We start from the raw sequence: 24,517 nt of genomic DNA, 5'->3' as shown, positions 1-24,517 counted from the left end.
AAAGGTCTCAGAAAGTAGGTGAATCTGAAATTTCCTGTAATAAAGAGAAAGGAAAGAAGTGGTGAAGCTAGAGAAAGAAATGGCAAACCACTTCAGAATCTTTGCAAAGAAAACCCCAGATGAAGAGTTGGACACAAGTGAAAATGACTGAACAAATAATTACTATAGTCATTTGCTAGTGTGTATTATGTACCTAATGTGTTCCACTGATCCAGTGCTCTATTTCTTAGCCAGCATCAGATTGTTGTGATGACCACTGATTTGAAATATACTTTGAGATCTGGTAGTGCTAGGCCAGCTTCCTTCAGATTTTTTTTCAACTGATTCCTTTGACATTTTTGATCTTTTGTTCTTCCAGATGAACTTTGTTTTTGTTTTTTCTACCTCCATAAAACATTTTGATGGATATGCTTCTGAATAAGTAAATTAATTTATGTAGAATTGTCATTTTATTATATTGGCTCAGCTAACCCATGTGAATTTAATATTTCTCCAATTATTCAGATCTGTCTTTATTTGTGTGAAATGTTCTATGACTATGGTTATATAATTCATGGGTTTGTCTTGGCAGGTAGTCTCCCAAATATTTTATACTGTTTGCAATTATTTTAAATGGAATTTCTTTCTATGTTTCTTCTTGCTGGACTTTGTTGGTAATATATAGAAATATCAATGATTTATGTGGCTTTATTTTATGTCCTACAACTTTGCTGAAGCTGTTGTTTCAAGTAGTTTTTCAGTTGATTCTCTAGGATTCTCCGAGTGTACCATCATATCAGTTGAAAAGAATGATAGTTTTATTTTCTCATTCCCTATTCTAATTCTGTCAATGTCTTTTTCTTCTCTTATTGCTATAGCTAGCATTTCTTGTAAAATATTGAAATAATAAAGGTGCTAATAGGCATCCTTGCTTCACCCTTGATCTTATTGGGAAGGCTTCTAGCTTATCCCTGTTACATTACTCTTCATTTTAGATAGATACTTCTTATCATTTAAGTAAAGCTCCATTTATTCTTTTTTTTTAGTGTTTTTAATGGTAATGAGTGTTGTGTTTTGTCAAAAGCTTCTGTATCTGTTGAGACAAACATGTGATTTTTGTTGTTTTTATTACTGATATGGTCAATTGTGCTGATTTTTTCCCTAATATTCAATCAGCATTGCATTCCTGGTAAAAATCCCACCTGGTAATAATGTATGATCTTTGTGATATATTGCTATAATCTCCTTGCTGGTGTTTGATTTAAAATTATGGTATTGTATTAATATTCATTAGGGAAATTAGTCTGTAGTTTTCTTTCTCTGTTTCGGATTTTCCTGGTTAAGGCATCAAAACTATATTTGTGTCATAAAAGGAATTTGGTAAAATTCCTTCTTTGCCTATTTTTCCAAATATTTTATATAATATAAAAATTAATTGTTCTTTAAATTCATTGTGAATTTTAGGGAACTCATTGGTGGCTTTTTCAATTTCTTTTTCTAAGATAGGGTTATTAAGTATTCTAATTCATCTGTTAATCTGGACAATTTATTTTTGTAAATATTCATCCATTTAACTGAGATTGTCAGATTTATTGGCAAATAATTGGGCAAAATATCTCTTAATTATTGCTTTAATTTCATCTTCTTTGCTGGCTCATTCACCCTTTTCATTTTTGATACTGATAATTTGATTCTTTTTTAAATCAATGCTTTATTTTATTTTTAAAAGAAAACCAACTTCTAGTTTTGTTAATTAGTTCAATGGTTTTCTTACTTTCAATTTTATGACCACCAAACAACCCCTGAATCCTGTAAGTGCAAGCAAAGGGAGACTTTTTGCTGTTTGTTCTTTTCGAGTGCATCTCAGCACTAAGGCAAGCGAATGCCTTTGATTTAGCTTTACCTTTGATTGAATCAAAGGTCATTGATGACCTTTTTAAGTCACAAGAAAGCCCAAGTCCCATGAGTTTGAGTCACATGGTTGTGACACCCTCTGATCCTGAAGAAGTATGTATATACTCTGAGGTTAGCTTTTTGCTTTGGGGGCTCACTCATTGGAAGAATGATCATGTGATTTGGCCAGATGAGACTCTGGGTATCTGTTAAAGAGCCCCCTGGCTTTGAAAACCCAGATGTTGCTGTTTCTCTCTCTGATAACTATGTATGTATTGCTATGGACAGACTGTTAGAAGCCCTGTCTGTTGATTTGTGTTATTTGGTCTGTTTATGTAATTTCTGCTTGTAATTTTTGTTTTCTCTGAAGTTCAGAGTGCTTACTTTTTCCCCTAAACTAAGTGAATGATCATATATGTATGTTTAATTAAAGTGAGATTATAAACCCCTTAAAGTTGCTTTCCTTAGAAAAGCATAACAAAGAACCTGTGCTAGCAGTCCTCCTATGTGCTGGTATTATTGACCTTACACCACCACAGCAGCTGCTAGAAGCATTGCTATTACAGAATCATTCCAAAGGGATATTTCAGTACATCTCTCTTTCCCACCCCTTAATTTTTTGGGTGGATCATGCCGTCATAGGCAAATTATGCCTGTGCCCTCTGCCTATATATACTTCTTCTAACTACCCTAATAATGATAAAGTTCTTAGAAGTTGCAAATATCACCTTCCTTTATGGAAATATAAACAGTTTAATTTTTTTGAGTCTCATAATTTCTCTTGTTTACCTTTTTATGTTTCTCTTAAGTCTTACTTTGGAAAGTCAAATTTTCTATTCAGCTCTGGTCTTTTCATCAGGAATGCTTGAATGTTCTCTATTTCATTTAATATGCATTTTTCCCTTAAAGGATTATACCCTGTTTTGCTGAATAGGTTATTCTTGGTTGTAATCCTAGCTCCATTTTGTGTGGTCCTAAGACTCCATAATATTTGAATTGTTTCTTTCTTGCTGTTTGCAATACTTTCTCCTTTACATGATTTCACTGGAATTTGGCTATAATATTCCTGGGAGTTTTCATTTTGGGATCTCTTTCAGGAGGTGATCAGTGGATTCTTTCCATTTCTATTTTACCCTCTGGGTCTAGGAAATTGGGCAGTTTTCCTTGATAATTTCTTGAAAACAAGTAGGCTCTTCTTTTGATCATGGCTCTCAGGTGGTCCAATAATTTTTAAATTATCCTGGATCTATTTTCCAGGTCAGTTGTTTATCCAATGAGATATTTCACATTTCTTCTTTTTTTTTCATTTTTGACTTTGTTTTATTATTTGTTGATGTTTCATGAAGTCATTAGCTTCTACTTACCAAAATCTAATTTTTAAAGAATTATTTTCTTTGGTGAGCTTTTGTACCCATTCATCCAGGGAGAATGTCTTATGCAGTGATTTTCAAATTAAAGTTTCTTACCATTTAGCAAACCAGTAAAACTAAAAAGACTTTGAGATGGATAATTGGAGTTAACAGCAGAAATATAAACTTAATCCTAACAAATGAATCTGATAAGAGTTATCCCTGATTTATCTGTTTTTATTTAATTAACTTATGTAATAACTTATATAATAACTATGCTGAACTCATGTGTCCCTCCATGAGTAGTTATAATTTCCTCTTGATCCCAGTTTTCTAAAAATAGCTCTTATTAGAATTGAACAAAATTGAACAAAGAAAAGTTTAATGGATGCTGACAGCTCAATTAAAAATGAGTTATACCAAAGACTCTTAGACAAAGAATTTGCCAAGCCTGTTAATCATTCTCAAACCAACAGCACACCACAGATACAATGTGACCAATGAGAAAAAATGAAATAAGACCACAGATCAGGAATAATTCATGATATCATCATGCATCAACAAGCATTTATTAAATGCCTACTTTGTATCAGATATTGTGCCTAGCTAGGAATATAAATACGATTATAAAAAATAAAAAGATATTCCCTGCTTTCAAGGAGCTTACATTCTGATGAGGGAAAATAGCCCTTAGATGGGAGCTTAAAAGGTTGGAGATGATGTTGGAGAAGTCTGGAGAGGGTCAGAAGCTGAGTTGGGCAATGAGGGATACCAAGAAATACTCTCTGATAGCAACTAAGTCATTTAACCACCCTGAGTTTTAGTTGCTTTGATATCAAATGAGGGATTGGATTCAATTGCCCCTGAGGTCCCTTTCAGTTCTATTATATGATCTTATATTCACACAACTAGTATAGGTCATGGAACTAGAATTTTCTTATATGTATGTGAGAGAGAGATTATAAAAGGAAAGAAGTATGCATAAGGGTTCATAGTTTCTGAGTCAGAAGAAGGGACCTCAGAGGTAATCGAGCCTAACCCCTTCATTTTTTCAGATGAGGAAACTGAGAACAAAGAGGTCAATTGACTTCCCTAATGTCACACAAGTAGTGAGTAAAAGATATGAGTCTGCATCCTCTGACTCCAGGTCCTAGGTTCATTTCCACTGTATCATGCTGCCTCTGTATCCCTTCCCACCCACCCCTTGTGTGCCCCCACCCCAAGGACTTATCAAACATGAATTTCAAACAGACGAATATCAAAAATGCTTGCTTTGTTTTTTTGGTTTTTACAGGCAATCGACTCTACTCAGACTAATGGCCTAGATTATTTGTGGACCACAAAGCTTTCTCAATTACAAAACAGAATAATGTAAGGAACTATTTTCTTTCTTCACCATTATACTATGTCACATTTTGAACATGGTGTCCCAGAGTTAACTTAGGAGCATCGAAGAGGGAACAACAGAGTGAATGGATTTGATAGCCAAGATCCAGGCTTCACATTTTCTTGCCACTGATTCCCTATTTGACTTTGAACAAGGTTACCTAACCTCTCTCGGCTGTCATTCTCCATCCACAAAATGATCGGGTTGAAAAGACCTTTCTTTATGTTCTGGAAATCAGTGGGTTCAACCAAAGGGGCCCCGGAGATGTTGAACTGCTATCCAATTTTCTACTCTCCAAAGCTTCATAAAATCACAGGATCTCAGAAGTGGCATTGGCTTTAACATCAGTCAGGTCCAACCCCCTTCATATTGCAGATGAAGAAACAGGCCCCCAAAAGTTAAGTGAATTGTCCAAGGTCACACAGCTTGATAGTGACAAAGCCAGAATGGAATCTAAAGTCTTTGGGCCCACATGCTGCAGTAAAGTGAGTGCTGAATTTGTAGCCAAGATGACCTGGATAATCTAGATCTGGATAATGATAATTAATAATAATAGCTAATATTCACATAGTGCCTACTATATGCCAGGCACTATGCTGAGCACTTTACAAAAATTATCTCATGAGATCCTCACAAGAAGCCTGGGAAATAGATTGTTCTCACTTTACAATTGAGTATAATGAGGCTGAGAGACTACATGATTTGCCCAGAGTAATATAACTATTAAGTGTCTGAGGATTTTTATTTAGTTCTTCCAAATTCTAGGCCCTGCACTCCATTTCTTGCATCACCTAACTACTTTTCACATTAAAGTTTTTATAGCTCTAATGCTGTGCTTAGGGAGATTTGGGGGGAGAGTGGGGGAAGGTCACGCGGTGACCCCTGTCCCCCTAATAAAGTTGTCTTGAAATAAAAAGAAACCTGTAGGGTTTGCAAAACACTTTATTATTTTTTTCCCACACAACAATCCTCTAAAGTGGGTGCTATTATTATCTTGATTTTGCAGCTGAGGAAACTAAGGCAGATAAGTTAAGTGACTTGTCAGGAGCACAAAGCTAAAACGTATCTGAGGCCAAATTTGAACACAGGTCTTCCTGACTCCAGCTTCAGTGCTTTGTCTACTTCACCAACTATCAGCCTTTAATCCTGGCACTTTCAAGTCAAACTCTGCTCAGTTTTAAATCTATAAAGTAATTATAGGGTTTAATTCAATGAATGACCAGCTCAATGAATTTATAATTCAAGTTATCCCAGTCCCTGGAAAATGAGACCCACGAACTCCAATGATTAGTGACAATTCATTGGTCTTTTTGAGAAACCTTGGTGGAAAATAGTGTGTGGCCTTCACCAGAATGAAAATTTAACTGACATTCCATGGCTCAAATGAAGAATTTATCATGTCAATAAATCCAGAGAGTTGGGCCAAAATCATAAATGGGGGAAAAGGAGAGTTTGAAAAATCAGTGAGCACAGAATAGATGAGAAGTCTATTGATGATCTGATGAAGAGAGCCATATAACGCATCAGGGAGAAAGTTTTATTCCTACCAAGTCTCCACTTAAGATATCATTCTTTCATGACAATCCCTCTTTGATCAGTTGTATGAGTACTACTTGCTAGTCATAAAGCACCACTCTAAATGGAGAGACATTTTCTCTAGCCCCTCTCTGAATTACTTAGGGCAAAGAATCTGACTATGAAGTTTCATGGCAAAACTATATTTGAATACTTAAGTGTCAAAGAAATTGTTTAATTTTTTCTTTCATCCCCCTGGCTAGTCTTCATGATAGGAGAATGACAGTTGTATCTTTAAGTATCTTAGTGCACCTTTGACACAGCAGGATTTTGCTTTATTTCCAGTCATAGAGTTTGATATAGGGGTTATAATTTGTACTGATTTGCTTGTGACTTGTATACTGCAGCATACCCAACTTATTATCCATATCTGTGCATTTCAAAAATGCCATTGCATAATAGGAATTTATTTTTTTTCAAGAGGCTGTGTTCTGGCAGTTGTATCTGGAATACTCTATGGAAGCAGTTTTGTGCCAATAATTTATATCAAGGACCATGGCAAAAGGAATGACAGCATATATGCAGGGTCTAGTCAATATGGTAAGATTACATGAACTCTCTTATTTTACCTTATGAATGAACTAACTGGAGCTTTGGACTCAATGATAATAAACTAAAATAGCTAATCATAAAAGTAAGTAAAACAACACTTAGATTTCATCTTGCTGCTCAATCTGTTTCTGTTCTTTTTCTCCTCCTCCTACTTCTTTTCCTTTTCTTCTTGTTCTCCCCCTCCTCCTCCTCCTCCTCCTCCACCTCCTTCTGCACCTCCTCCTTCTCCTCCTTCTCCTTGTTCTTCTCCTTCTCCTTCTTCTTCTTGGTACTCTTAAAAAACTAAGGACAACAACAATATGACCAGAGCTAGTCACTTACCCTTTTTAGTTTCAGTTTCCTCGTCTGGATAATCTTCTTGTGTGACTTACTGAAATATAGTATTCAAGGTTTATATTGTGGAGAGTTTTTTGTAGGAGGTTTTTTGTGGGGGGAAGACTTATGATTCTCCGACTCCTTCAACATTCTTGTTTTATATAGCTCTTATACGTTATAATCTTACTGTCTTCACTTTGTTCAGTGATTTTTCATCTGCCTCTACAATTTTAGATTTCAATTTGGTGATTTTCTTTTTAAAGAGAGCCTACTATTCTAGGGAGTATCTCTGTTACTTGTTCTAAATTCTCTCCTTTCTACTAAGATGTTCAATACTCCCTTGAGATCTGTGCTTTCTATCTTTAGTTCTTTAATCTGTTTTCAATTCTTTTGAGGCAATATGGCTTAATGTGGACAAAGAGCTGGCTTCGGCACCAAAAAGCCATGCAAGTTTTGCTCTTACACATCGTGGTTGTGTGACCCTAGGCATGTTACTTAACCTCTTGGTGCTTCCAGGCAGCTTTCTCCCGGAAGAGAAGGTGCTAACCTGAAGAGGAAGTTTCCTCACCTGGCAGGTGCATATACTATGAAATTGTAGATCCAGTCCCTATCCTTGGTTCTTCCAAACTGTTCTAGAGATTTTTAAAATTGCTTTATTGCAAAGGATTTTAACTTTTTATGTCATAGACTCCTTTGGCAATCTAGTAAATTACAAAAATTACAAAAGGAACCAATTATATTGAAATATAGTTATTTTTTAAAGTTCATGGATATTAGGTTAAAAATCCCTATAATTTCTGGATAATATGTACAATTTATTGTAGTATATACACGTTTATTGTAGTATATACACCTCGTTTATTGTGTTTGGACTTTTCCTCTCTTGTTTGCTCCTTTTTCCTCCTTTTCCAGTTTTTAGCACTCTGATGGCTTTTTTATAGGGTTAATCTTTTTCACTTTCGTAAGAAGTTTGGAATTGGCCTACTCTGTTGAATCCAATCCATCCCCCCAACCCTTGTGCCTGTTCTTTTTTTTCTCCTTTGTCCACTGGGATTAGGGAAGCTTTGTGGCTCTCAAAAGGAGGCAGGATTGACCAACTGAATCATTGCTACAAAGGTTCATAGGCCCTAACCTACTAAGGGGTGGGAGGTCAGTCTAGTCTGTCATATGGAAATGCTGAGAGGCCTCTGAACCTAGGATTCTTCACTACCTGGACTCTTCCATCCTAAAATACCTTTCTTGTACATTGGGATTTAGGTCCAGTCATTTCTTGGGCCCCTACCCTGGCAGCTTCCTTGCTAATAAATTAATTCCAAGCCAAGCCAGGTAGACAAAAAGCACTGGCCTCAAGTCAGCAAAGCCATATTCCAGGCTGTGCAAGGAAAGGTTGAGAGTGCCAGAAGTATACTAGTGAAGTATGTATTTTTCCCATAAGAATTAGTAGTTTGCTTTATTTTTTCCCTATTCTTGTTGCTTTTCTTATTACAGTATCAGGCTTCTTTCTTTGAGGTAATAAAGGGGCTGCTGAGCCTATGCCACCTCTCATTCCACCATCCTGAATTCCTCCCCAAAAATGTGTTTTCTGTCTTCATTCTCATGTAGGATAACGAAAATCAGGTTTAATTAATTTCAGTTTCCTAACTAGGATGCAAGGTAGGGTAATAGAGTGTCCATTTTACTATCCTGCCTCTGATACTAGTTTGACTATGGGCAAGTCCATTCACATCTGTGAGCCTGAATAAGCTCATCTGCAAAATAGTGGTGGTAATAAGTTTTTATCTTACCTCTTTGGGTTGTGGTAAGCATCAAAGAGATTATGAATGTGAGGTACTTTATTAACCTCAAGTCTTACGTTTGTCTTCTATTAGTAAGGGCAAGATTTCTTTACTGAATCACTTATGTGACCTTCCAGACAATATCCTGATTTCCATTGGAAAGCCTGGGTTATATCCTTTTCTCTTCAGTAATTTGGTCAAGCTTGTAAAGTTGACCATATCTGACCAATTCTCAGATATTATCATATGGATACAATAAAACATGTAAAGACTGATTTTCTACTCTGATATACTAAAACATTCTTTTGGTATGCATCCAGGTGTCATTTGGTGGTTATTTGTCATCAGGTGCCATAGTCGCCAAATGGACTGATTAATCTGACAGCAGGAAATTATGAAATCTTTTCTTTTTATCCTTGGTCTTTACCATAACTTTACCTGCTTATACTCCCAAAGAGTTCAATAAAAGGGGAAAAAACATAACAAAATATTCATAGCAGCACTATGCCTAAGAGCAAAAACTTATAAATAAATTACGTACCTAGTTATTAAAAAGCAGATGAACAAACTGTGATATGTGGATGTAGTCATCAACATGCATTGGCACCATAAGAAATTAAGAGAAATATGTGATGTAAAGCTAAGAAAATAGAACCAAAAGAACAATACATACATATTCACTACAATATTGTAAATGAGGATAGCGCTAAAGGGAGACAAAACTGAAATGTAATAAACAAACACTCATCCTTCCTTTCTATTAAAATTTGTAAGCTACAAAAATGGAAAGTTCCATAAACTACCAGTTACCACCATTTGCTGCAGTTTTACTTAACAGTTTTTATTTTTGTGATTTTTTTGTACAGTTCAGAGGTGGAACATTTGTTGGGAAGTGATTTGTGTTTTAAAATAAAATGTATAAATTATAAAAAAAAACTTTTCATGATTATTTATACTTGTTCAGATGTGGTACTATAGTTGCATAGCCAACAAGAAAAAACTCATACCTATATTCTTGTGTTTAAAAAAATAGATGTTAAAGTCCAGGATAAGACAATTAACTCCTCTCTCTCATTTCTCTGCATCTCTTTCCATCTCCCTCTGGGTCCATATTATCAGAACTTTTAGTGTATTTTACATTCGATTAATAGTTTAAATGTAACATTTGTGTTTTTCAGATTTGGACTATGTCTTTGCACACTTCAGTGGTATCTTTGTTACAAGCACTCTCTACTTCCTGGCATACTGCATGATCATGAAAAATAATCCCAAAGTTTATCCTCAAGCAATATTGCCAGGTATGACTATTCCCAGCGTTTCAATTTTGTGTGTACTAAATATATGAGTGTGTGTGTATATATATACATATATATGCATAAGCTTTATCTAATCATTTTAGTTTATATGCCTTTTGCTTCAAACAAAAGCATTCCTTGAGAGTTTGCTTTCCTTTGAAAATATGCTTGTTTTCATGTTTTTACTGTCTGAAATTTGACATAATATGCTCAGGAAGTTTGAAAGCTAGCATTCAATGATATGAAATGCAGGTCCTATTTATAAATTTTATCAGGCAGTTCTAGTCCTCAATGGCACTGGGGGCAGAATACTTCTTTACTAAACCCTATGATTGTTAATATTGAACTACTTATTACCTTTGGTTTTTGATAAGTGAGGTTCATAGGAACAAGTAATTTTCTTTACTACACCCTTGAGTATTTAGATGATTGATTTAAAAAACTAAATTCTCTTGCTTAATACATAGAAGTCACCGAGCTCAAAGTTTATTGTGGTTGTTGTGTTTGTCCTTCATTCTTGAAGAGGACCATGACGTCAGGGAGATGATGACACAACTTGCAGTTGACTTTGATTTGAGTGAGGGAGGGCTGCGTGAGGTCAACCAGCCTCACTTTCTTTTCCAGAGCCATGTAGGTCCAGTGGCCAGATATTCTTTAGATGGCCCAGGATGCAATGGGAGACTCTGGCCCTTTTGGGCTAAGGTCTTTTCAGGTTTTCACTTTGAGTGAGGTAACACATTCAGTGAATAAGCCTCTTTAAGAAATGAGTCAAGGGATGGCCCCTCAGAGACCAACCTATGCCTGAATAAGAATCCCCACTACAATATATCCCCAAAGCAACCATCCAGCCCTTTTGATGTTACTTTGCTTGACATCTCATTCTACTTTTGGATAGCCCTAGTTATTAGGAAGTTTTTCACTGTCACTGCTACTAATTCTGCACTCTGGGACCCAGGCAGCATAAATATAATCACTTTTTACATGTTAGGAGCCTTCAAGAAGATAGCACTCAAGTTTCTCCTAAATATTCTACAATGAAAATACCAAACTAGTGGCATCAAACTATCGTTGTATAGAATGTTCTCCATTCTTCTCTTGCTATCTGGGATATGGCTCTCTACATATATTATATTCTAGCCTGTAAAGATCATTTTGTAGCCCAACTCTGTTAGCTACTCCTTTCAGCTTTGTTTTATCTGTAAGTTTAATAATAAGCACAATTATCTGCATTTTTATCCAAATCAGTGATTTCACATATTAAATACCAGAGGGCCATGCCCCAAGAAGGACACTTTCCCCGAGGCCTTCTTCCAAATTAATATCCAACCAGTAATAACTCTGAGGGTGCAAATACTCCCGCAGCTCCAACTCCATCTAACTGTACTTGGAGAGAAATGTCTAGCCCATTACTCTATCAAGGTGAAAATTTGTGATAAGGAGAAACTGAGGCTATTTATTAGCAAAGCTAGAAATTACCAAATATGGGGTGGGATCCAAGGCTCCAAAGGGTTTACAGAGTGCATTCTTATGGTCAATAAAGAGGAACCAATCAAAATGCATATTCATTAGATTAATATATTCGTGATATTAATGCATATTCACATGATTTACAGAAATAAAGAAGTATAGCAGGAATAGGGAAGTAGGTCAATTTGTAACATTAGGGATATAGGAATTCCCAATTCCATGTGACTTTAATTAAATAAGAGCTCACTTTTTCATTGACTCAGGTGTCTATGATTAATGAAGCAACTCATTGATAGATTATGAGAGTATCATGAGTGTTTCATAAATTTTTATGACTCTAAATAAGAAATTAACTTACATACAAAAAGGGGAACTTTATCTCAAACAGAAAAGGGGACATCTTACAAATCAAGGAAGTTAGGCTCAGAAGAGTGCAGACGTTCAACTCTAACAACTTACCAATAAAAGCCTGCTTAATTTAAATTTAATAATTCATGGCACACCTTAGCTGAAAACCAAGTCTGATTATATTGATTGAACACAATTTCCAACTTGCATTTCTCAATTCTCCATCTTGTCAATAAGAACAGCATGAGAAACTTTATCAAACCCTTTGCTAAAGTCTAGGTTCAACCAAATCAATATTATTTTCTGAGGTCCTTTCTAGTTCCAAAATTCTATGTTTTTGTTTATTTAATAATTCCCATTAAAAAAACAAAATCAAGAATATGTTGAATAGCAGGAAAGTTCTAAAATTCCATAATTTTGTTTCATAATTTCCTTTAAAAATATAAAATCTAGAACACATTGAATTGCATTGGAGTAGAAGAAAAGTATGGGATAGTGACGATGTTGATATCATTAGTCATGTGCTTGGGGAAACAGCATTATTTATTTCAGATTTAGAGTCAGAAGGGACTTTAGAGGTCATCTAGTCCAATCTCTGCCTGCTACAGAGGAAGAAAGTGAGGACCAGACCAGTTGTGGCTTACTTAAAGTCCACAGGCAAGAAATGACAGAGCCAAGATCAGAACCCAGATCCTCAATATATTCTCTGCACAATGCATGCTTCATTTTAAGAAGCAATAAGAAGAGTAAGGAACAGAAATACATAGGAATAAAAATGCCAAGGGTGTATTCCATTCATTTTAGCAAAAGCTCGTTACCTATATGGATATTGCCCAGTTAACATGGATCCCTCAGTCCTTTTAGCAAGGAAGTTTAAGTGTTTGGTTTTTATCATGTGAATAACATGGTTGAGAAGCAGCATGGCACCAGAGGATAGCAGACTGATTCACGTTATGGCAAAGTTGATTGTCTTGCCTTTGATATACATTGCTAACAGTGCTGCCTGGCAATTCCCTAAGACTCTGATCTTCCAAAGTCAGAAGTGGCAAACCCACAACACTTCTGAGTGTGAACCAGATTCAAATGTAATTGGAAAATGTTTAACAAAATATATAAACATACATTACAACATAGACTATGTTATATTTTAAAATTACATCAGTATGAAGCCTACAGGGATCCTGAGGTACATATGGATTAGTGGCCCCCCTTTGAGTTTGACACCACTTCTCTAAGTCTCCAATTAATTGGTGATCTCCATCAGTGAGACGGTGGGATTTCAAACCAGGAGCTCCCCTCGTTGCTGAAATTGCAGGTCCAGATCAAATAAATAAATTGTATAGTTCCAGCCTTCTTTGGCTTTAACATGCTTCTTATGAAATAGCTTAGATCCCTTCTTTCTTGATAATATTCACGGTATGGACCGATAATTTTCCTTCCTCTTAAATCTAATACCTCTCTCTGATGTCCATATAGAGTAGCTGAAAATTATACCCTCAGTCAGCTGATAAAAGGGTAGGGAAGCAGGATCATTTGCATTCCCAAAGAAGTATAAATTCCGGCTCAAAAACCAACCCAAAGGTGCTGACAGCAAATAAAGTGATAGATACGGAGGTAGAGTATAATAATTTCTGTTGTTTTATTACATTTCAGGGTTTTTTTCTGGAGTACTTTGGGCAATAGCTAGCTGCTGCTGGTTCATAGCTAATCACTCTCTAAGTGCTGTGATCAGTTTTCCAATAATCACTGCAGTAAGTAAATGCATTTTCCCCCCTGAATTTTCATTTTAAAATTCAGTCTTAATTTTTGCTGTAAACAGATATTCAAATAAGTTGTGGTGATGTCATTCGGGTTTACAATTCTAGTAAATATTACCCTAATCAGGCTTATAAACTCCCTTTGCCTTCCTCTGAATATGCCTAATTTCATTTGAGTAGGTCTGTTTATTCTATATCTCTTCAAGGACAAGTCTTCCCGATTCTTCCTCTAAAACATCTCTCACATCCATAGCCTTATCTTCATTCACAAGTGACAGAACTATAATTCAAGCCCTCATCACCTCCCTCCTAAATTATGGTCCAGACTCCCTGTTTCTTGTCTTTCTCTTCTCCAACTTCATCCTCCACACAGCTAACAAAATAATCTTCTTAAAGCACAGGCTGGATTGTATCACTCCCAGCTCAATAAGCTAGAGTGGGATTTTATTACCTCTAGGATAAAATACGAATTCCTTTGCTTAGGATATAAAACATTTCACAGTCTAGCTCTAGCCTACCTTTCAAGACTTTTTTTATATTGCTTCCCCTTCATACATTCTACATTTTGGACACACTAGCTCACTTGCTATTCCTCATACACAATGTTCTAACCCATGTCCCTACCTCATTTCCTGTGCCTTTGCATAAGTTAATCCACATGCCTGGAATGTTTTTCCTTGTTTCTGCCTCTTAGAATCCATAGTTTCCTTCAGAGGTCAGCTAAGGTGCCACCTCCTATACATATCTAAACCTCAATATGTCCAGAATAGAACTCGTTATCTTCAGCTCTCTACCCCTCTTCCAAACTTCTATATTCCTGTCAAGGGCACCACTATCCTTCTAGTTACCTGGGTTTGCAACCTCAACCCTTCAATCTCACAAATATGCAATTAGTTGTCAGATTTCATGATCTTTGTCCCTACAACAACCCTAGCATATGTATATCTCTTCCTCTCCAAGCACACAGCCAACACCCTAGTTCAGGTCCTCATAACTTTTGACTGAACTATTATAATAGGCTTGTAGTTGGTCTCTCTATCCCACATTTCTCCCCTTCTCAAATCTACCCTCCATCCAGCTGTCAAAGTATACCTTAAATACAGGCCTCACTATGTCACCATTCTTCTACTCAACAAACTCCAATGGCTCTGCATTAGCTCTAGAAACAAATATAAACTCCTCTGTTGGGTATTTAAAGCTCATCAAGACCCTCATTCCTTGTGATCTTCCAGTGAAGCTGACATGAGATAGTATTTTTAAAGTGCCATAGGAATTGCTGCTATGATGATGATGAATCGGATTTAGGACAGGTCATTTTATTTCCACATAGAAAGTAATCATAAGCAGTGTACATTAGTAAAGCAACTTAACAGTCAGAAACTCAACTTCTAGTCAGGTTACAAGCCTAGAAGGTTATAGAAGACGTGAATTTAAGTTCCTTTACTAAGCAGTATTAACTGTTTGATCCTGGGAATGTCACTCCATTCCTTGGTGCCTCCAAGCTCTCTAGGACAGTAACCTGCAGAGAAGGTGGCAGCCTGGACCTGCAGTGGTGGATGGGAGTTTCCTCACCAGGGAATGCCTTGTTAGCCAGGGAAACCACAGGTCCCATCCCTCCCTTTATCTTTATCTGGTAGTTTTCATATCCCAGGCTCATCCCTTTTTTATGTCTCATTTCATCCTTTGTCCTGTAGTCTTACTTCATTTTCTCCTTGCTATCTTCATCTTTTGCTCCTTGACTGTCACCTCTAGTTTTCTCCCCTGGCATACTGGGACCTGCCTCTAATTTACCTGAATTCACTCACCTGTCATCACTTAACACAGCACCTGGCACATTTTTGTTGTTGTTGGCCAAAAACCCGGAGGGGGTTGTCATTTCCTTCTCCGGCTCATTTTACAGATGAGGGACTGAGGCAAACAGGGGTAAGTGACTTGCCCAGGGTTACACAGTGTCTTGAGGACAGATTGGAACTCAGGAAGTTGAGTCTTCCAGACTTCAGGACTAACATTCTCTCCTCTCTGCCACCTAGCTGCCCAAATGTTTATTGAATTGAATCGAAGCAGCTGTCCAAACACCTTAAAATCATAGCTGCAAAGTAAAATGCAGAAATGGGTCACTTGTCTCAGTGACAACTTAAACAAAGGAATCAATACTCCCTTCAATTATCTGAATATTTGGAAGGAGAAACTCTTTTCTCATTTGAGTTATCCAACTATTCAATTCATCACTTCAATTGACTTTGTATCTATCAGCCCAGCCTTAAGAAATGACCTAATGTCAACATTTATTTATCATTCTTTCAGGGCCCAGGACTTATAGCTGCCATGTGGGGTATCTTTGTATTTAAGGAGATAAAGGTAAGTAGAAGAAAAGCTAAACCCTAGGAAAGGGGCCATTCAAAGAGAGGAGCTATTATGGGGCAGCTAGGTGGTGCCGTGGATAGAGTACCAGGCCTGGAGTCAGGAAGACCCTAGTTCAAATTTAACCTCAGAGACTTCCTAGCTGTCTGACTTTAGGCAAGTCATTTAATCTCTGTTTGCCTCAGCTTCTTCATCTGTAAACTGGGGATAATACCAGCACCTACCTCCCTGGGTCGTTGTGAGAATCAAATGAGACTAGCACGGTGCATGACACATAGTAAGTGCTATATAAATGCGAGCTGTTATCATTATTACGAGAGCTATAATTAGCATTGCTTTCTAAAGACTTACATATAGCAACGAATGGTCAGAAGAGATGGCATTCCAAATTTTATGCCCCAAATCTCACCCCCTGTAAATGGGGAGATTTGAATGGAGTTTGTGGTTGTGAATCTTGTTTTTCAGGTAAAAAAAAATCACTTGGGAGCTTCCATTCTTTTGAAGTGTTTTTAGTGGCTACGTGCCACATATTTTAAAAAAAGAAGAAATTCTTCAGAAGGGTGTTGTATGTTATGGTAGGATCAGGAAAAGGAATATTTTGGCCTCCCAAAAGAAGAAAATTCCATGGGGCAAGCTGATGACTTAGTGTAAAGTAACGTGTGTGAGACCTTATTGCTTATGCCTCCCATGAACAACTTTCTCAATATTGTGGGTTAAATTTTGTAATATGGTAGGTAAACTAAAGTCATAGTAATAGGTGACTAATGGAAGGACCTTGGTAGGGGGTGGAAGTCCTCTGCCAAATAACAGAATAGTCCAAACATTAATTTTTTGTCTTGTTTTATCCACAAAACAGTGTGGCAAAATGTGTAGAATGAATCAGGAAGGTGTGTTCATATCCCACCTCTGCCACTACCTGTGTGACCATGGGTGAAGGCACAATCTTGCTGAGCCTCACACAGCTAGCTCTCTCTAAGACCATAACTTATGGACAGGTTGCCATCTTTGTTGGGGGGAAGGAGTTTCCCCACACTGGCAAAATCGCAAGTCCTTCTTAAGTTGGCATATCCCCATGCCCCCAAATAGCAATGTCAGAAATGAAAATGGAGCCCATTTTGGAACTCTCCCCCAGATGCCCCGATCTCTAATCCAAAGGAAAAAGAAAACCCTTCCAAAACCTCTGTGTACTATTTCAGAGTAGATTTATAAAATGCAACATAAATACAAAAATGTTGTGCCAAAAAGCAATAGCCATCATATTTTCCTCCTTAACATGCAGCTGTAATAGAAAGCCATGCCTGGTTTTAATAAGCACCGATGCTATCTCTTTGTTCTGGGAGCTGTAAAGTGAATTTGTATAACTGGCTGATCCTCAACATGATAAATCACTTCAAGGCTTTTTAAGAAATCATTTCATTCCTGCTAAATGAGAAGGAATAGAGTTAACAAGTCATGCTTTGCTAATATGGGCAAGATTCTTGGGTTTAAGCAAACAAAAGAAGCTATTATTAAGAAAGCTATTTGGAGGACAATCCAATTTTTTTAAGTACACAGAAATACCCTAATAGGATTTCAGACATGGGCTACTTTCTTGCACATGGTTCTTATTTCTTTGTTAGAATTACTTATCTCACAAAGTAACTCCATGCCCCAAATCAATTGCAAAGCTCTAGGAGAGGGATCATCTACCTCATAGTGAATAATGGTTCCTATTAAAGTATATGGTATCTAATAGCCCTTGAGAAGGTGTTAAAGCCCCTAGGAAGACATGGGAAAGAGAGATATTCAGAACCACATCCACAAACATATAGCCAAAGAGTAAAGGTTGCAAAGGAGACAACCCAAAAATTGTTTGATCTCTATTAGAGTAGCAAAAGAAAAAAAATTAAAATATCTGTACCTGGACCCAAAGATATCACTTACGAACAGGTACTGCTTGAAAGTCAGATAAGTGAGGGGTCCTCGGTGCACAGAAATCCAGCTCCTGCCTATATAGTAAGGTTCTTAAAAAGTTGAAATCATTTGTGGGGAGATGCCAGAGCAAGTATGTGATACCTTCTCTGCTCATTGTTTACTATGCAGGATTTAGGATGGCTATAAGAAGGAATTTCTGAGTGAGCATTAGGAAACATCAAAATGGGCTACCTAAAATTCTTTTTTAAAAGATTTTCATGCAGTCATTGGGAGACACTATAAAGTAGTGGATAGATAGCTTGCCTCAAAGCCTGGAAGACTCAAGTTCAAGTCCTACCCTATGACACACACTGGACAAGTCAGTGAAATTTTTAGAGCTCTAGGGCAGTGGTGTCTGACTCAAATAGAAAAGGGAACCAATCAACCAGATGAGGATCCCCAGGGCTACATATGGACCTAAAAAATTATGTATTAACATTATCTAGATTTTATTATATTTTTATTTATTTTGATCTGGTTCCAAATCCAAGCTGCCAGTTTGACACCTCTGCTCTAGACAACTCCTTAAGAGTTTTAAGTTGCAGAGAAGGTACTATACTGCATTATGAGAGGGACTTCCCTCACCTCGATTGCCCTATGCCAATGAAATCATAAGTCCAGTCCTTATCTTTATTCCGAAAAAATTAAAGAGTAGGGAAAGCTCAGGAATATACTAAAATGGTATCTCAGGGCCCCCATAAAACTTTAAAAGTCTCTGATTTGATAAATAAGCTGCTGGTGGTTCCCAGGTAGCACTCTATTCAAATGCAAATGTGTCTAACAACCTCTTGAGAGGTGACTGGAAGAAATATTTCAAATACCTTGCATGCCAACCAGGTTAAGCACAGCTGCACAGACACAAGAATGAAACTGCTACTTATAACTGGGCTTCAAAGAGGATTTGTCATTGTCAACAAATTCAGCATATTTAGTGAGAGCTGGTGTAAAAATAGTGAAGAAACATTGCCTTGGCATCAAAAAGACCAGGGTTCGAATCCTTTCTCTGACACAGACTAGCTGTGCTGCCAAGAAAAATTCCATGTGCCCTCTCCATGCCTCCCAGGCAATTCTCAAAGACTGTGATTTACAGCATTGTAATTGGTTGGCCTCAGTGGGGAGAGTATCCACATTAGGAGCTTCCTATCCTCATAAAATCACAAGCCTAGACACAAACCAAAGATTACTCATAAATCGTAGCCTTTACCTTTGGCTGTGGACTTCATGGAAATTATCTGTCTTAATGTTCCTAGAGCTCCAAGCTAGTTTGTGATAGTGTTCTTTGAAGCAGTGGAGGATTTGGATAATTCTCTACTCTATTAAAAAAGACAGGCTTCCATGTATGATCAAACCACATGAAGTAAAAAGCAGAATACATTTTCTTGTATGTTTAATGGTGGACATTAGTGCCAGAAAATTCGAATTTGTTTATTCAGCATAGTTTTGATGCATGTTAGATCTGCTTTTACTCTGAGAAGTTTGCTTTGGCATCTTACACGACAACTTCTAAACCAGATATAAGTTGGTTTATTTGTTTTTTGGAGAGAATGTTATAGTCAAGCTGTTTAGGGGAGAGCGACTTGTAGGTCCTAAAGTAGAGGTGGTGGTAATGTCTCCAACCCCATGTTACTTTCCTATGTAAGGAGAAGTACTAAGTGCTCAGATAACAAAAACCCCTGGGGCCACAGATGGTCAACAGCAAAATACCAAAACAGCCTGTTGCAGTTTGCTACCAAAAAGTTATTTGTGGGACATTAGGATCTTTTGGAAGTAGAGCTGCTCTGCTACGAGTACCTACTTCCTATATCTATTTTTCTTATAAAGAGTTCTTATTTTACTTTTTTGGACAAAAAAATCCTTTCCCAGTTCCCTATTACGTATCAAATAAAGTTCAAACTCTTTAGCTTGGCATTCAGAGGATCATAGCTCTGGAGCTGGAAAGGACTTTAGGGGTCACTTAAACACAGAGAAAAAACTGAGGCACAGAGAATTTAAGGTCTTGCCCAGGATCACACAGCTAGTAAGTATCTGAGGTGGACTTTGAACTCGGGTCTTGCTGACTCAATGGTGACTTGCCAATCCACTATACCTGCATTCAGGATTTTCTATGATCTAGCAGTACTCTCCCTTTCTAGATTTATCTCATTCTAGTTCCCACTGCATGCTCTATACTCCAAACAAACTGGACCAACTCATAGTCTTTTTCCATCTGTCCAGCACTTTGTTTGTTTTATCCTTAGGTTTGTACATATCATTCCTTATACCTTAAATCTCCTCTATCCCTCCCATCATTCCCTTTTGAAATCCTATCTATCCTTAAAGGCCTAACTTACAGATCATCTCCTCTAGGAAACCTTCCCTTTGATCAGGAAGGATCTTTCCTTAATTCAAACTTGCATAGAACTTTGTATACTGTATATGATTTTTCTCGAAAAAATTTTATAGTATATTTTTATAGTATAGTATATGTATTGTATAGTATTAGACATTTCTTTATTTTTCCCACCTACCTATAATGGATTATAAATTCCAAGAGCAAAAAGGATCATCTCCTTTTATTATTTCCTATCTTCCCAAAATCCTGGTCTTTGCATATAAGGGATTGTTGAATAAATCTATTTATTATTTCAAAAAGCATTTCAGAGGATTATAGAATTAAAAGGAACCTCAAAGGTCAAATAGTCCAAGTCCTTCATATTACAAATGAGGAAACCAAGACCCGGAGAGGGTGGCTGATTTAACCATGGTTTCACAGGTGATGAAGTTTTAACTTAGTGCCTTTGGTTCCCAAACCAGCGCCCTTGATATTGTATCACACTGCCTCATTAACTTATTAAGTAACTACTGTGTACAAAGCTCTCTGCTAACTTCTAAGGCAGATACTAGCTTTGACAAGTCAGGATGCCTTTCCTGATGGACTTTACAGTCTAGTAGGGGGATAAGTTAGCATTTATTCATAAGATGGTATGGCTTGAGAAACAAAATCTTTGACCCATATTCTTAATGTTGAGTTGTATAAAGGGAAATCTTCCTTTGGGGGGTTTGTATCAATATGTTTTTTCTCATTTCTTTGCCACACAGGGTATTAAAAATTATCTATTAATAACACTTGCATTTTGCATCATATTGGCTGGAGCCTTATCCACTGCTTTTTCTAAAGTTTAAATTAATCACCAGCAGATGGCAGCAGTAATTAATCAAACTCCCTTGATGCAGAGGTGCTACTAGAGAGACCTGATATTTTTAAAGAAGAAACAGAAGTTAATTTTCATAACGCAAGAAGAAATAAACTGCTCTCTGTGCCTGTAATTACAAAACCTCATTTTCACTTGTTTCAAGAACATGGGAAAGAAGAAACTCGCCGTGTGTGAAATATTTATGAACAAAGAAAAGGTCATCTGGCCCACCAAATGGAAAGAACATCTGTAGAGCTTTAATGAATGTCCAAAAGACATTCAAGTCTTTCCTGGATTATTTTCAGGATTTTTAGTCATTTATTTTTCCCAGAGATGGATAGCCAAAATCCAAGTTGTCTTACCCTTATCTCCATTTGGTAGGGAGGGGATAATATTATTGTCTCTATGGTAATTCTCCAGTGTGGAACTGTGATGTCATATTCTATACATAGTTTAGCCCCAACTGTATCCATAATCAGTGACTTTATAGTTTGAAATATCCCAACTTAGGAGCTTAAAGTGTATTATTTTCCTTTTTAATGAGGCAATAATTGATTAGAAAGACTAAATGATTTGCCAAAGGTTACTCTGGGATATTTGGTTTTAGAAATAGATTCCAAAGATGCCCAGATTCTTTCTAGGAAAAAAAATTATTGTTAGTAACTGAATGTATTTTATTATTTTTAAATGTTTGAACTCTTATTACTATATAACAATAAAAATAGAAATACCAAAACTTATACTTCCGAGTGAGCAGTGTCCTTCAAAGTAGTTCACTTCAGTCTGTACATTTATTTTTATGATGCTACAACTACTTAAAACATTTTTGAAACTCTTTTTTTGAATTGCCTTCAAAGACAGTTAATGTACCGATACAAGAAAGCAATCCCATTAGATTATAATCATAAATCATTTCTAATCAAAATGAATATTCTCTAACCTAATCACCTACCTCATTCACCAGGCATAATTCCACATAAATGTTTCTGATATTCAAGAGCCTTAAAAGATGAGAATTTGCCATCATTGAAGATACTTAAAAGAACATACTATTGGCTCTTAAGAAAATTCTAAAAGAGGTCTTCTCAAAAAGTTTCAAGTATCATTGAAATCATTCAGTTTCTCAACATACTTCAGATTAGAGAAAAGATAGCCATTGAAATGTATGCATTCTAGTGGGTTTTTTAAAATGTTCTTTTCATGTAATAATCAGATTTTATAAGCTTTCTATTATAATTTGCTGGTTTCTACTGCAGAAAAATGTGATGGCTACATATTGTCTTAACACTTACATGCAAGCTTGAAATAGTAAAAAGAAAGTTATGTTTGCATAGGAATATTTGATATCTATATTCAAATAATTTAAATTCATTTCTTACTGTAAATTAGAACCATGATAATGAATTCTTTTGTGGACTTGCCAGTTTAAATTAGATATGTTGCTGATCTTCTGTGGAGCCAAAGTTTTAACTGAGAATGCTATTAAAATGATCAATTTTTTTTCTATTTTGTCAGCTTATGCAAGGTGAAATCTTCTTATTTAGATATTATTCAGAGCTGTCTATTTGACAGGTGTAATGGTACAATAAATGGCCCATTCTTGCAGACTCCGTACATGGTCACATTGTTTATCTTTGCTGTTGGTGATTGTTGTATCACCACCATCCTTCCACTGTTCTCACTCGGACAATGAATGGAGCATATGCTGCTGATGCAAATACATCAAAGCCTTTGCAAAATGGTTAGAAGGCTAAGCAGCTGCTTATCTACAATGATCAAATTAACTGTGCAGTTGCAAAACCTGTATTTTGTTCCTTAAAGAGAGAGACTTATTCAGGCATTAAACAATATAGTCTAACTCTTATAACCTAACTGTATAAAAGTTCTTTTGCTCATGACCCAGCTGTAACTAGGAAATTTTAACTTGGGGCAAGTAGCACAAAAAGTATATTCATTTGCACATACAAAATGGGGAAGGAGTTCACCCCAGGATGACATCAGTGATAAGTGTTTAAAACCAACTCACTTGGGGAAAAGGTATGTATGACATACTTTTTTAGTTTAATATGCATTAATAACATTTCCTCCAGCACTTTCTTAAGTCTAGACAATGAACAAATCAACAAATTAAGCCCTGGTTTATAGTGTTTGTCTATTTCTGAGGTATACATTTGTTCACACTGAAAATTTAACAAGCAACTCTCACAAGACGGTTCGAGCTAGCCCCAGCAAACCTGTGGACTGACATACCTGGTAACTTCCTATTTAACCAGCTCTGTTGTTTCTACACTGCAGAAAGACCACAAGTCATATCAGTGGTCACCAAACAACACCATACCACAAATTCCCAATCAAGCCAGGCTAATTGCAACTCTATTTGAGGTTCTTTTTTTTTAATTTATTTCTTTAACATATTTAGTTTTCAGCATTGATTTTCACAAGAGTTTGAATTACAAATTTTCTCCCCATTTCTACCCTGCCCCCACTCCAAGATGATGTATATTCTGGTTGCCCTGTTCCCCAGTCAGCCCTCCCTTCTGTCACCCCACTCCCCTCCCATCCCCTTTTCCCTTCCTTTCTTGTAGGGCAAGATAAATTTCTACACCCCATTGCCTGTGTATCTTATTTTCTAGTTGCATGCAAAAACATTTTTTTTGGTTTTTGAACATCTGTTTTTAAAACTTTGAGTTCCAAATTCTCTCCCCTCTACCTTCCCACCCACTCTCCCTAAGAAGTCAAGCAATTCAACATAAGCCACATGTGTATCATTATGTATAACCCTCCCACAATACTCATGTTATGAAAGACTCACTATATTTTGCTCCTTCCCAACCCATCCCCCTTTATTGAATTTTCTCCCTTGACCCTGTCCCCTTTCCAAAGTGTTTGTTTTTGATTACCTCCACCCCCATCTGCCCTCCCCTCCATCATTCCCCCCCCCCTTTTTTATCTTCTTCCCTTTTCTTTTCTGTGGGGTAAGATACCCAATTGAGTATGTATGGTATTCCCTCCTCAGGCCAAATTTGATGAGAGCAAGATTCACTCATTCCCCCCTCACCTGCCCTCTCCCCTCCTCCCACACAGCTGCTTCCTCTTGCCACCTTTATGCAAGATAATCCACCCCATTCTATCTCTCCCTATCTCCCTCTCTCAATATATTCCTCTCTCATCCCTTAATTTGATTTTATTTCTTTTAGGTATCTTCCCTTCATCTTCAACTCACCCTGTTTCCTCTCTCTCTCTCTCTCTCTCTCTCTCTCTCTCTCTCTCTCTCTCTCTCTCTCTCTCTCTCTCTCTCTCTCTCTCTCTCTCTCTCCATATATATATATATATACACA

General features: G+C 36.8%; 1 protein-coding gene across 1 annotated transcript in view; it reads left to right on the top strand.

Annotated features, from left to right (window-relative positions):
* Positions 1-21,431, top strand: part of TMEM144 (transmembrane protein 144) — a 60,358-nt gene extending 38,927 nt beyond the window's left edge. Inside the window, exons 6-11 of the mRNA XM_036764691.1 lie at positions 4,516-4,592; positions 6,605-6,723; positions 10,004-10,123; positions 13,589-13,686; positions 15,997-16,050; positions 21,085-21,431. Coding sequence (XP_036620586.1) covers positions 4,516-4,592; positions 6,605-6,723; positions 10,004-10,123; positions 13,589-13,686; positions 15,997-16,050; positions 21,085-21,168 — 552 coding nt within the window. The 3' untranslated portion in view covers positions 21,169-21,431. The remainder of the gene's footprint in view (positions 1-4,515; positions 4,593-6,604; positions 6,724-10,003; positions 10,124-13,588; positions 13,687-15,996; positions 16,051-21,084) is intronic.
* Positions 21,432-24,517: the final 3,086 nt, after the last annotated feature.

This window comes from Trichosurus vulpecula, chromosome 6 (assembly GCF_011100635.1).
Source record: "Trichosurus vulpecula isolate mTriVul1 chromosome 6, mTriVul1.pri, whole genome shotgun sequence".
In the NCBI taxonomy this organism is placed as follows: Eukaryota; Metazoa; Chordata; class Mammalia; order Diprotodontia; family Phalangeridae; genus Trichosurus; species Trichosurus vulpecula.
This window is presented reverse-complemented; position numbering and strand designations above follow the sequence as displayed.